The sequence below is a fragment of the Rhyacophila brunnea genome, unplaced genomic scaffold (assembly GCF_057557595.1).
Source record: "Rhyacophila brunnea isolate RB1 unplaced genomic scaffold, BYU_Rbru_1.0 scaffold_10, whole genome shotgun sequence".
In the NCBI taxonomy this organism is placed as follows: Eukaryota; Metazoa; Arthropoda; class Insecta; order Trichoptera; family Rhyacophilidae; genus Rhyacophila; species Rhyacophila brunnea.
This window is the reverse complement of record NW_028232752.1, coordinates 2,643,314-2,658,164: the sequence shown is the minus strand read 5'-3', so window position 1 is coordinate 2,658,164 and position 14,851 is coordinate 2,643,314. Positions and strand designations below refer to the sequence as shown.

General features: G+C 32.9%; 1 protein-coding gene across 5 annotated transcripts in view; it reads right to left on the bottom strand.

Annotated features, from left to right (window-relative positions):
* lili (LMBR1-like protein lilipod) overlaps positions 1 to 14,851 on the bottom strand; it is a 79,205-nt gene that overhangs the window by 52,088 nt on the left and 12,266 nt on the right. For all 5 annotated transcript variants that reach the window (XR_015070978.1, XM_085949737.1, XM_085949756.1 and 2 more), the window contains exon 4: positions 14,407 to 14,475. Coding sequence is in view for 4 of the 5 variants with exons in the window: in XM_085949737.1 (XP_085805863.1) it covers positions 14,407 to 14,475 (69 nt within the window). In the remaining variant the exon portion in view is untranslated. The remainder of the gene's footprint in view (positions 1 to 14,406; positions 14,476 to 14,851) is intronic.

The following is a 14,851-nucleotide window of genomic DNA, read 5'->3' as shown; positions in this document are numbered from 1 at the left end:
TATTTATTGTTTTAATAATCCAAAGAATTCCTGGGCGGATTAGTAAGAATAAAATTGACGACAAATCGTCATGTATGGTAGAGAATAAATGAATACGTGTATTAATTAAGGCGCTAAGTACCAAAAAAATAAAAACTGACATTTTTATAACGCCAATAGCTTCAACTATGGTCTAAGTGCCTCAATCAAGTCAAAAAAATACAGCAAAATATTTAAACCCGTCGACATTGTAAGTCCGTTGGCGTGTTTTATTTATAATGTTGTAAATAGCAATGCAGTGGTCAGCGGCATTCAATATAGAATGGCTGACGATGGTGTGTTGACACTTGCAAGTTCTTAATACCTAAAATTATAGAAGCTGCCGTGATTGCTTCACACTGTAAAACCACATTTTTTAAAAGGTCTGCTTCATGAAATTTTACTGCAATGACTCGGTATTTTGTAACTACAGGCAATACTACTTTTTGGTACTTAGAGCCTTACACGTATTCAAATAATCTATCGTTTGATCCTGGATAATATTGTTGCCTCGGTGGGGCCTATTTCACACCAATTTCAAATTTGAACAAACAACATGAAGAAACAATATAAATATTTAACTATCAAACATAGTACAGTAGAATCTTGATATAACAGACTAATGCAGGTGAGGTGGTGTCCGTTAAAGCCGAAAGTCCGTTAATTAAAAGGACAAACAAAATTGTGGAGTGACGTTAATGTTCGATGTCGACGCACTTGCTATTGGTATGTGCTGATACCAAAGCGACGATATGTGCTTATTATTCAATAATGTGAATTCACAATGGACGTATATAGATGCACACGAAAAGAAAATAATTTAACTTTATTTGCATTTAGCCATTGTGAACCGATAGAAGAACAATATTCAATGAATTTGAATAATTTAAACATTCAAGGTGTGTCATTTTGTAAGAACATTTGCATTTGTTTACTATACAAACAAATGTATATTGACAGTTGTTTTCATGTCAACATATAAGTGAATGTATTGTGCAGTAAACAGTACTAACAATGCAATGTTTATAATATAAATTCAATGAACTTATTGGTTAGATATTTTTGTAAACACTGCGAGCAGTTGTGTAGTGAAGTCATAATAATATTAAACCGGTACAGTGTTGTAAGCCTACAGCCAGAGAACTAAATTTAATATATTTTAACAAAAAAAAAATTAATTCATTTAAAAAAACTGAAACTTACTTACTTTATTTAATGAATCAGGAGCGGTTTATCCTTATAGGAAAATTTTCAACTGAGGTTTCATTCGTCCGAGGATGAAAAAGAATTAGCACTATATTTTTGAAATAGTTTAAACTTGGATAAATAAAATTAAATTAAAATATTTAATAAGTAATATTTTCAAAACATTTGATGTAGCTATGGATTTTACACGCACTGACCTGCCAACTTTGTCGATTTTTGCCTGTCATTTTTCAGGATTTCTGCTTCTCTTGCGACCTTTGTTTATTATTACTGGTGTTGGTTGGTACTCCATGAGGGGACTAGCCATCAGTATTTATATGTTTTGGTAAAAAAAAAACCATAAAAAACTAAACTTTAAACACGGCATGTCAACAGTCATAACTGAACGATATGTATGAGCGGGCATATTGTGACGTCACTTAGGGCAACTCTGTGATTGGTCGAAACCGAACAGTTCTACTTGTGTTTCCAAAGGCGTGAACACTGCGGGCAGTTGTGTAGTGAAGTCATAATAATATTAAACTGGTACAGTGTTGTAAGCCTACAGCCAGAGAACTAAATTTAATATATTTTAACAAAAAAAAAATTAATTCATTTAAATAAACTGAAACTTACATTGAAAAACACTAGGTATTTTGCATACATACATGAGTTTAAAATCTTTGATGTATGTGTATAAAAACAGTGAAAAGCATCCTCTCAAAGTCTCAATAGAATAGCTCAGCGACTAAGCATTTTGCAGAAATGAAATTCTTTGTAGCTGAAAAGGGAGCCAATATATGGACTGAGTCATAGTCATAAAATTTTATGTGAGTAGTAAAATAAGGTTACCCGTGGCGCAATTTACGTTATGAGATATTTTTTGTTGTAATATTAATGTTTTGTGTGAATATTAACATTTGCGGACATAACGTATAGACGTCGTATTTTGTGAGATGTGATACGACAGACGTCCTGTACTGTGGAACGGAATACGACACGACGTTTATAGAAGTCTTATGTTGGATTAAACCAATATGTTCCCTGCTACTTGTGTCACGGTGCGAACATATTTCCATTAGATAGTGTCATATCTTAAGACTAACTCATTTCTATATACCTAAATCGAAAATTTTAAAAATAAAATTTTTAATATGTATCACCAACATGTATTAGCTAACATGTGTCCGCTTTATTATGTATTCCATTTAAAAATGTGTTTAACATCTAGAGGCCAATCTTTGGCGCAGCCCTACATGGGGTCAAAAAAATTCAAGGATACTTCTTTATAGAAAAGTATAAATTTCTTAAAAATCTGAATTTGAAATTAATTCTCATCAAATACCCTCGGTCAATACAATAGTGTGTATTAATTATTTATAATCAGTTTAAATTTAAAAAAAAATTCTATTACCTCCAAGTGACCTTTTGCTTTGTCAAATTTTAAACAATTGTTTGAGAAATCATTAAAATTGTCACAAATTTGATATTATTCAGGACTTTCACAATGACTGATGTAGTAACCTATCGCTAAACCTTGAATAATTAAGCGTCCCCATTCACACAGAACGCTGATAAGAAGCTAATTATTTTTCTTTATCTAACGTAGATAAAGTGACCTTAAAAATTTTGGTGACAGCATGACAGAATAGTAAAAAAAAAATGTGTGAAAAAACATCTCGGCGAATAAAATAATGGTTTTAAATATTCAAGACAGGGGTTCCCAACAGATTTTTAATCAGAGGCAACGTTCCCTCTAATTTTTCTATTGTGTGTGCGGATAATCAACGCATCTGAGCAGTGGCGTAACTCTGGGGTTGGTGTCACCCGGTGCGGTGGATTTAACCCCCCCCCCCCCCAAACACTTATATTTTTAAGGTATTTATTAATTTCAGTGATTTTATATAGTAATAACACTAATAAAAATAGGAAATAAATAATTTTAAAAGTGTGATGTTTTCACAATAAGGATATGAGACTGTACTGACAATGTTTCTTGCAAGTTGAAACAATATGTCATAGACTAAGAAATGTAGAGGACCCAGCACATAGGTGGTCATTGATAAACACTAAAATACATATCTTCTTTTCGTATTCTTTGGCACGCAATTGAACGGGACGAATATAGTGATCCCGCTCGATGTAAAATTTCACTTGCGTGCTCGCGTTAGTCGCACGTGATCTTCGCCTTCCGAGAAATGAGTCGAAGAATTATGCATGTAATGGTTTCGTGCATTCGTGCCAAACTAAAATAGGAAACTTTATTTTACAATATTTTTGTGTGAGGATTGTGCGGGGAATGAAAACATGTGTACGGACACATTTTGGTAGATGCACGCACACATCTTACAGGGAACAATGATCAGGGGTATATTTATTGTATAATAAGTAGCAGGCACAATAATTGAAGAGTGACATTCCAAACCGGCCTTAGTCCAAAATTACAAATTTTCATGTTTTGATGGAATCCGATAGTGTGCTGAGATCTATAGTCTCACTAAAACTTATATTTTACAAAAAATATAAGTCTCTTCAACTTGATGTCGAAATGTGCCTTTTTTTTTTCAAAACAGCACTAAGGTAACGGTTGATTCTCTCCAAACTCGCCTAAGGATATATGCGCATGCGCATTTGAACTCTTTTTGCTACATTTCGCTCCAAGCGGCCATAACATAATATCGTCACCGTTCAGGCAAAAGTCACCAACCCTGAAAATGGCAGTTTTGAGTTGAGTATGTCACCCGAAGCGTAAAATTATGTTCTTTAAGGGGGGACATGCTCGTCGAAGGTCAAAATTGAGTTTTTATTGTATATTCAAACCATGATCCTGGACACTCCTTAAACGTTGTAGATGATCTATTTATATAATTTTGAAGCCTTATTATCCTTTATAGTTATTTTAAACATTTGATGACTGCATGAAGTATTTTTGTTACATAAAATAGTATTCTTTTAAACCTCTCGCTCTAATGTTTTAGAATATAGTCATATTTCGGTACATAACTGTGCAGTGGTGTTAAGATTTTTTACATTTATTAATTTTTAAACGCATTTATAAAACCATTAGCATAATTTATTACGAGATAATTTTTGTAAAATATTCACGATAAAAAATTATATTGATAATCTCTGTGATCCCAAATTTGACAAGAATTAGGCATTTTATTATTCAAAAAATCGGCAAGATTAACACATTTCAAGATGATTCTAAAGATATTTATTATAAGCTATGTTATTGACCATTCAAGTGTGATAAACATCTTATGAATAATGATTGCTTTATAATAATTATTGACCTAAGAATAAGGTAGTGTTTTTTTGAAATACGCCATTTCTTTTGTCATTCCCTAGTAGTTAAGCTACAACATACGGCCGTAGCCATAAAATGACAAACTATAATTGAATTAGGGAGTAAAATGATATTGACGCGCGTGTTTGAACATGTACCGTTTAAAAAAAAATAAAAAAAAATTCGGTTAGGTACATGTTCAAACACGCGCGTTAACATAATTTTACTCCCTACTTTAATTATAGTTTGTCATTTTATGGCTACGGCCGTATGTTGTAGCTTAACCACTAGGGAATGACAAAAGAAATGGCGTATTTCAAAAAAACACTACCTTCTTCTTAGGTCAATAATTATTATAAAGCAATCATTATTCATAAGATTTTTATCACACTTGAATGGTCAATAACATAGCTTATAATAAATATCTTTAAAATCATCTTCAAATGTGTTAATCTTGCCGATTTTTTGAATAATAAAATGCCTAATTCTTGTCAAATTTGGGATCACAGAGATTATCAAAATAATTTTTTATCGTGAATATTTTACAAAAATTATCTCGTAATAAATTATACTAATGGTTTTATAAATGCGTTTAAAAATTAATAAATGTAAAAAATCTTAACACCACTGCACAGTTCTGTACCGAAATATGACTATATTCTAAAACATTAGAGCGAGAGGTTTAAAAGAATACTATTTTATGTAACAAAAATACTTCATGCAGTCATCAAATGTTTAAAATAACTATAAAGGATAATAAGGCTTCAAAATTATATAAATAGATTATCTACAACGTTTAAGGAGTGTCCAGGATCATGGTTTGAAAATACAATAAAAACTCAATTTTGACCTTCGACGAGCATGTCCCCCCTTAAGATGCAAAACTCACCACGGTACATTAGTTAGTAAAATTTTGCTTAAATCCGAATTATTTGTTTTTCACTAAATGGCTTTCAATAAAATCTTAACAAGCAAAAGTCATTATAGGTGAATAGACATTATTGACTATATAAAAAAAATCCTTCGTTATAAATATACAAGCAAAAGTCACTATACTATGGATGGTGAGTTTTACTGATCCTTCTTTTGGCTAACATTGTTCAGATTATTAACAAGCAAAAGTCACCAAACCATAATTGAGCTACCTTGCCTCCTTCAAAACCTTCCAGATGTTTTAATTAGCATCAAAAAGTAAAATTACCTTAAAGAAATTATTAAGAAGACATGAGAAAATAATTTAATGTAGATAAAACCCTAAAAACATTAAAATCTGATTTTTCCTGCATTTTCAAACTTTCAAATTGTGATATCTCAAAACTATGTTTTTAGGGTTGGTGACTTTTGCCTGAACGGTGACGATATCGTCACTGTTCTGGCAAAAGACACTAATTCGAAAAAATCACATATTGAGTTAGCTATACCAAAATGTTCCTTATTTCAAACTTTACCGTCTGGAAACCTTCTTAATAAATAAACAGTCTTTATTTTAAAGCCATCCTTTTTACGATTACTTAATAAACTCACATGATAGACCATTTCAAACATTTTAACAACTTCAAAGTCAAATTACTCAAAACTAGTATTCTCCAGTTAGTGTGTTCTGCCAGAACAAAGACGATATATTGTAACACATCAGATTACAAATGTCAGACGAGTTCATGTGCACATCAGTAAACTATTTTTTTTATTGAAAATAATCCTACATTGTAGTATTATTATGCAGTAAAAGTTACAATGTTTACCTTTTTATCAAAAAATGCAATAAAGTGAAAGAAATTTTATATTATTTTTATTCATTAATCATCCCGACAGACCAGTCCATGACCACATTCTATTACACAATCATAATTGTACACACAAAAGATACTTGATTTTACTTTATTGTGTTCCAAACTGTACTTGGTACAGACTTAGGGCCATTTTGAAAAAAAAGTCAGTTTTTGAAGTTTTACTATACTTTTTAATGTTATTTATATATTATGTTTTCGAGTCTTTGAATTTTTTATGAAATCGCCAAACATTATAGTACCGAAAAATTAAGAGGTAAATTGCAAATCGCAAAAACATGATTATCTCAAAATCAGATTTTTAGACTTAGGCCAGTTTGGAATGTCATTCTTCAATTGTATGCAATGAACTGGTTCCAAAATTTATACAATTTCAAGATCATTTAATTTTACCGTTAATTAACATACATATTGACACATTTTGTTTAATATCTTGAGATTTCCTTGAATATGTATGATATTTGCATCACGCAAACATCGACCAGTATTTAATATAGACGTGTAAGTACAAAAATAAATGTTTTTTCATCAGAATTTACAAGATTCCATGGGGAGAGAGAAAGACACCTAATTTAAATTACTCTTGGTGAAGGTTTACCCATATAGGGGAAATTTCGCGCTGGGGTCAGTGACGCGATAATAAAAAAAAACTTCAACAAACATGCACTTACCCAGACACAATATATCCAGAGACCGATGATAAAACTCAATATATCCACATACTATTGAACAGTGGCGAAGGGTTGCGGTAGGCTGTTAAGATCCGCCATAAATAGTGCACATTAAACTTTGTCAGTCATACGTATTTGTTTTCATTGAAATAAGACTACAATTTACAGATGGCGCTGGTTAGTTTTTAAAATTCAATTACACCCAACGAAACCAAGCCATAATAGATAATAGTCAAAAAATAGTCATCTATCTATAAAATATCTAAAAATATGCAATTAAATCATACATAACTTTGGATATTTATAGATAGAATAATATTTTTCATCTATTATAGTTTGGTCGTCGTTAGTTTGGTGTCGAGGGTCCCAGGTTCGAATCCTGGGTCTGGCAAGTACACATATTGTTTTTCGATTTGTGTATGTGTCAGAGTATGGATCTAATAGGTTGAGCAAGTGGCTGACATCCATTTCTCGTAAAAATAAAATCTGTTAATACAAACCTCCACTCTGTGGGGGGCCATATGATCCCATTAGAATCGGACATGGTCGAAAGGAAAAAAAAAAAAATAGTTTGGTCTAGGCAGGGCTTAATGAATTTAAAAAAATCAACCAACAACATGTCGTCGTTGCACAAAAAAAACCTCCAATGTGCCATTTTTACGAAAATTGGTTTTTGATGCAAAAATATTTTACGATTTTTTCTGCATCGTTGACAAGAACCTCCAATGTGATATCACTTTTTGGTTTAAAGTTATTTTCGAAAAACTAAACCTCCAATGTGATGGGTCTCATATTTAAAAGTGGATAAATCTCCGATGTGCTGACTTATCACATTGGAGGTATTGTTGTGCACGCACTCGGCACATCGGAGCTAATGAGTTATACGCTTATATTGCGCCGATAAACTATCAGTTGCTAAATGTGTGTTATTCGTGATATAAATAAGCTGTTATTCTAGATACTTTGCAGTAAGATACTTTGAAGTAAGTTATTTTTATGATTTACATGTATTATTCATCAATTTCGTCGTCCTTCTTTTTGTTTTAATGCTTAATTTGGACATTAAAAGTAAAAAAAAACCAAACGAAAAGACTTCTCGGAAAATCGTATACCGGACAGAAAGTTGTAGAAGGGAAAAAAACAAAAGATATACCGTGAAGAAGGCTTGTGGGCCGTTGTGGTCGTATTATGACCACACCTAAAAGTAAATATTCTTTACTTTGCGGAGATATTTCTTTCCTTTTAAGAATTTTTTCCTTAACACACTTGGCATAAAAGAAGATATTTATAAACGATGGACAAAACATAATGATATAATACGTCTTCCAAATAACTATATAGAAAACAGTACTCTAAGCAGTGTATATGAAGTATCATTTACCAAGGAACATCGACAAGATAAACTCAAGGACGTCAGGAAATGGCTCAATCTAATACCTTTAGTACCCAGCCACTATTGTAGAGCTTCTTCCAATAGAAAGTATGTGGAGTCAAATTTTATATCCATTCTGCATATGCATAACATATATATAAAGAATGGTGTTTGGAGAATAATCTTGACGCCGTTAATCGAAATATTTTTAGTAAAATACTACATGAAGAAAAAATTTCAATCCACAGGCCTAGAAAAGACCAGTGTAATTTATGTTTCGGATTTAAGCTCGGCAATGTAAACGAAGAAGATTATGAATTACACATAAAGAAAAAAGAAGAACGTCGTATTGCCAAAAGTGAAGCCAAAGAATGTGCCAACAGCAAAAGAATGTTTATCACCATGGATTTGCAAAGTGTTTTGCTATGTCCGAAGATATTAGCGTCATCCGCATATTACAAATATTTCGCATATTTCAACCATCCATATTGCAATCCGCATATTTCAACTTCACAACTTTACCATCTATCGGTTAAATGATGCAGATGTAATTCTTTATGCTTTGCATGAAGCAGATCGTAATGTAACAAATACACATCTTGCATTATTGACTATTTAAGGAAATTGTCCAATGAATACGAAGAAATTGTAATGATGTCGGATGGTTGTAACTATCAAAATAGGAACAATGTTCTTGGGAGTGCATTGAGCGATTTCGCAAAATCCCACAATAAAGTGATAGAACAGTTGTATCTAGAAAAAGGGCACACTATAATTGAGGCAGACGCTGTGCATTCAACTTTAGAACATTATTTTAAGCCGCCAATTTTCTCACCTTCCGTTTACATTGCGAGAATGCATTTAGCTCGGCCTAGTCAGCCATACAAAGTAAATTCTACACATTACGATTGTTTTAAAAAATAATGACGATTTAAAAACAAATTTATCTTCACTTCGCCCAGTAATGAAAGTTGGTGATCCAGCAATTGTTGACATTCGTGGCTTAAAATATCTACCGAGTGGAGATATTTTATTAAAACTCAATTACTCTGAAGAGTGGCAAACTTTATCTCAAAGACGCAAATTATTTCCAATAATTGTTGAGTCACCTGCATTGTATACTGAGCCTCTATCCATATCTGAATCAAAATATAAGCACCTTCAAGAGTTGAAGGATGTAATTGATAGAAACCATCGCATCTTTTATGACACTCCAGATAAGAAACAATAGATAACTTCCAGTATTCCGTTAATATTAGATTTTTTCTTTTAATATTCAAATTCACATTTTCAATTTTTCTTTTAGTATCTATTCAATTTTAGCAACGAGAGCAATACTTTTGAATAGGTAGCACATTCTTCGTTTTCGTATCCCTCATTGTTTAAGATCGTGACTCTTTGGAAATGTCCTAGTAACATCTCTTCAGCGATCCCTGCGCTTTGCATAGTTGAAGGTATTGAAAGCCGCGTAGTGTCCTACACTTGGTCGGACTATCTTGTTGGCGACTTTCCTCTCCCGTGTCGACCCTCGATATTTCCGCTAACAATGAGCCTTTCCAAATTATTGAATAAATAAGGATAATCTAATAATACAATTTAAATAATAGTATGGCTTTTTTCAATTTTCTCATTGATTCTTCTTATAAAGTTATAGTATAAAGTGTTGTACAAGGATGACAACGCATAATAAATATCTCCAATGTGCCAAAACTGTGCAACACTTACCTCCTATGTGACAGTGTAAACATGTTATTTCTTTTATTGTAAAACTGATGAACATTATCGATCATTTTAACAACTGATAGAGTGTAATTAATATTACTCCGATAAACTGCAGTACTATTAAATTCAAAATGATTTTTTAAAACTGTCTTTTGTCTTTATCTCAAAACAACAATGACAACGCATAATAAATATCTCCAATGTGCCAAAATTGTGCAACACTTACCTCCTATGTGACAGTGTAAACATGTTATTTCTTTTATTGTAAAACTGATAAACATTATCGATCATTTTAACAACTGAAATAGTGTAATTAATATTACTCCAAAAAAATGCAGTACTATTAAATTAAAAATCATTCTCTTGATTTTTTAAAACTGTTTTTTGTCTTTATCTCAAAACAAGATTTTTGCACATCGGAGGTTTTTTTGTGCAACGACGATGTGTAACATGTATCCTTAAGGTGATACATCAGTGAAACGGAAAATAATTTTCAACTAAGGCGCGATGAAATTTTGGACTCGCATTCTGAGAGAGAACGTCGAGCTGGAAACACGTCACTTTGTTTCGTGATGGCGACGGGCGTATTAATTCTTAAATCGTGTAAAGATGACTAAAAACGTTACCCATTTACTTTAAAAAGAAAACATGTCAATGAATATATTATTATTGTTACTAATAGAACAATAAACAGAACATAAAATGGACGCATGTTGGATTTATATGACAAATTATATTTCGTTTGGCATGTGTCATTTGCACCCGCGACCCGCAATCCGCGCATCGCCTAGCCACGATCTTTTTAGACCGTGCCTCAACTGAGGTACAACCTTAATCAAACGAAAATAAATAAATATGAATGAAAAAGTATGCACAATTTTGTTGTATCGCCCAAAATATACCATAACTGTTATGGTTTGGTGTGGCAAGGTTTAATTGATTTTTAAAAACTAACCAACACAATCTGTAAATAATTGTAGTCTTGATTCAATAAAAATAAATATGTATGACTAACAAAGTGTAATGTGCACTATTTATGACGGAACTGAGCAGCCTACCTCCACTTTTCACTACTACTATTGAATGTCAACAGATGAATTATTCTTTTTAATGGACTTGATATAACTTTATAAAATTACGGTCTCTATTATGTATTATGTACACATTGTTGGCAACTCCAGATTTAATGTATACAGTAATGTTTGCAAGGAGCGATGGACTGTGGAACTTACAATGTTATCAGTAACTATATAATTAATAATGAAATAAATAATCTGGTTGAATGGTTTTGGATACTTATTTACGACAGTAGACAATACTAAGTAGAATACTTGGTATTCAATACCCTTTTATCAAGTTGTGATAATTTTAATAAGCATGGTATAAAATACACGCTCGCCAGTAAATTTAATAATGTTAAGGGACAAATCGTCAGTGTTCTGGCAGAAGACACTAATTCGAAAAAATGACATATTGAGTTAGTTACACCTATATGTTCCTTATTTCAAACTTTACCGTTTGGAAACCTTCTTAATAAATAAACAGTCTTTATTTTAAAGTCATCCTTTTTACGATTACTTAATAAACTCACATGATAGACCATTTCAAACATTTTAACAACTTCAAAGTCAAATTACTCAAAACTAGTATTCTCCAGTTAGTGTATTCTGCCAGAACAGAGACGAAGTGTTCAAATAAAGTACCGCATACTGATTTTCCAAAAAAAATCGCGTGTAATATTTTTCTTTTGATATTCAATATGAATAGGTACATAAAGAGATATTATTTAATGATTTTTTCTATTAGTATTACGTCATGCAATCAGATGCTATTAAAAATATTTCCCTATGCAGGGAGTCCTCGTTATCCGAGGGTAATTGGGACCGAAAAGGTACCTCTTAAAGCGAATCCGTTTAAAACAGGGACCAAAATTACTCAGTAAATGGGTTTAATTGGGACACGTTTAGAAAAGAAAACAACATATGAGACAGAAATAGTGTAGGAGTGTGGGATTGAAAGATTAAAAGTAACAGTTGACAACTGTGAGCTATTAATTGCGCTTGTGTTTTTATGGTTTTTTTGCATATTCCTGCAAATTCGGAACTGCAGGAACTCGGATAACGAATACTCAGATAATGAGAAGCACTTTATAATGTTAAATATTAATAAAATCTATAAAAGAATAATTTTAAAACGCGCTATAACCACGGACATTTGACATATCAAAATATGTGTTCAGTTACAATTTTAAACGACAATGTTTACAATACCCTTTTATACTATTAATATATTTTATCGAACCGGGAGCCTTCAGGTGAGAAAACAATGTCTTTAGTTTATAAACACCGCGTAAACGATAAAGAGAATAATATCGAGGAATCAAATAGCACGCAGAAGAAGAACCGGGCGATAACTGGGGCTGTATAGTCAGAGAGAGAAGAAACCAGGACCCCCTAAGGATTGTCGTACTCCTGATGATGATGGTAAGTTAGAACTAAGGCCGTCATATCAAAAGAAAGAGTGTCAATATCTGGGCATCCATTCTATACACAAGATTACTATCGGCGGCTATCGAGGGTAGATTATCATATTTATGTATTGGGGTTTTATAATTGTTACAATAAGTTAGCCGTCTAAACTGTCAAAACTGTCTATCTCGCTCTAAAAGTTAACACAGCCAAGGGAGGTGCTGTTAAAACATAGCAGTTATTCTAACAATTATAATACCTCAATACATCAGTAGCGAAGGGTGGAGGTGGACTGTTAAGATCCGCCACAAATAGTACACATTAATCTTTATTAGTCGTTGGTATTTGTTTTTATTCAACTAAGACTGGAATTTACAGATGGTATTGGTTAGGTTAGGTTAGGTTTCAATTAATCCCTGCCTAAACCAAACCATAATAGTTTTGGTATATTTTGGGTGACTTTTTCATTCATACTTATTTGTTATTGTTGGATTAAGAATACATATTACGCATATTGTTGGTTCATTGTTTTTAATTCATTAAGCTCAGCCTAAATCGAACTATAATAGATAACAAATATTATTCTATCTATAAAATATTCGAAGTTATGTATGATTTAATTGCATAATTTTAGATATTTTATAGATAGACGAGTATTTTTTGACTAATGTCTATTATGGCTTGGTTGTCGCAGGGTGTAATTGAATTTTAAAAACAAACCAACACCATCTGTAAATAATTGTAATCTTATTTCAACGAAAACACATATGTATGACTGACAAAGTTTCTTCTTCTTCTTCTTTGGCCATATCCGCCCCTTAACTGGAGCATATGGACACCATGCAGCGCCTCCAAGAATCCCTGTCGCTCGCCAGTCTTCTTGCTTCGTTCCAGGTCAAACCAGCATCCCGTAGCTCCGCCGTATACACTCTGTAGATAGTATTTAGCGGCCTTTCAGGTCGCCGGAATCCGGTCGGCTTGAAGAACAGGCAAGCCAGGTTAAAGTTATCTTCTGGCATCCGCAGCACGTGGCCGAGCCAGGTCCAACGTCGCCTCTTCACTTTCAGCGTGATGATAGCCTGCTTGGTGCGTTCTTATCTCCTCGTTGCTCCTAAAGTCATACCACCGCACACCCAGTATTCGTCGCAAACATCTGTTTTCGAAGCTTAGTATACGGTTTCACTGAGCCTTTGTAAAGTGCCATGATTCGCTACCGTAAAGCAGCACTGTCAAAATGCAAGCATCGAATAGGCGGCATTTGGTTTTGACCGAGTACAATCGTGAGTCCCAGACATTTCGCATCGAGTTGAATGTTGCTCCAGCCATTCCCATTCGGATAGCGAGCTCTTTCTGCAAAATGCCATCTCCCGTGATGTGTACCCCCAGGTACTTGAAGCTGTCGACGCTCTCTCTTTGATTAGTGATGGACAAAACATCGAGAGCGTCGACAGCTGACAAAGTTTAATGTGCACTATTTATGGCGGATCTTAACAGCGTACCTTCACCCTTCGTCATTGCAATACATAAATATGATAAACAATCCTCGACAGCTGCCGAATATCGGTATTGTATCAAAGCATCGATCAAAAAGTATTGATATATGTTTGACAGACCTCATTAGAACATAGCGCAATTTATCGATCAATATTACAAAGACATCATAATATCCTATAACATAAGCAATTGAAGATACTTTTAGCTGTCAAAGACAAATAAATGAATCATAGATAATAATAAACGCGATAAATGTGCACAACTAAAGTTTATTCTGAATCAGATTGAATCATTATGATTGATAGGGGGAATCCAAAAATAAATGTATCAACAAAATAACATACGAATCGAAGTTTCGAAAGTGTGATTGGGTTTGATTAATAATAATATAAACGCTTACCTAGCAACATTAGGACTCCGATAAACGAAATGCACGAGTAGAGAAATGGCAGATAGTAGCTCCACAGATCTGAAATAATTACAAAATGATTATTAGAATGAGTTCTTGGTTACGAAAATAATTTTGACTATCTTTCACAGGGATACTTATCAAAAATAAATAAATAAAACTAATCATGTTTAACATTCATATATACCGTGAGAGAATTAATGAATAATCATTTAATTTAATATCATTAAATTTATATAATAACAGAATACTCTGTCACATAACATGTACTAATATCTGAACCTGTGTCACGTATGTTCAATTCGGCAGAATGAAGTAGAGATTTTGTACCTAAGTTTCAGAGTCAATTCATCTTCAGATATTCGTAATGGAAACATGAAATTCGTAATACCAAAAAGCAGACAGTCCATAGTCATCAAGCGGCTGGAAGATCTTA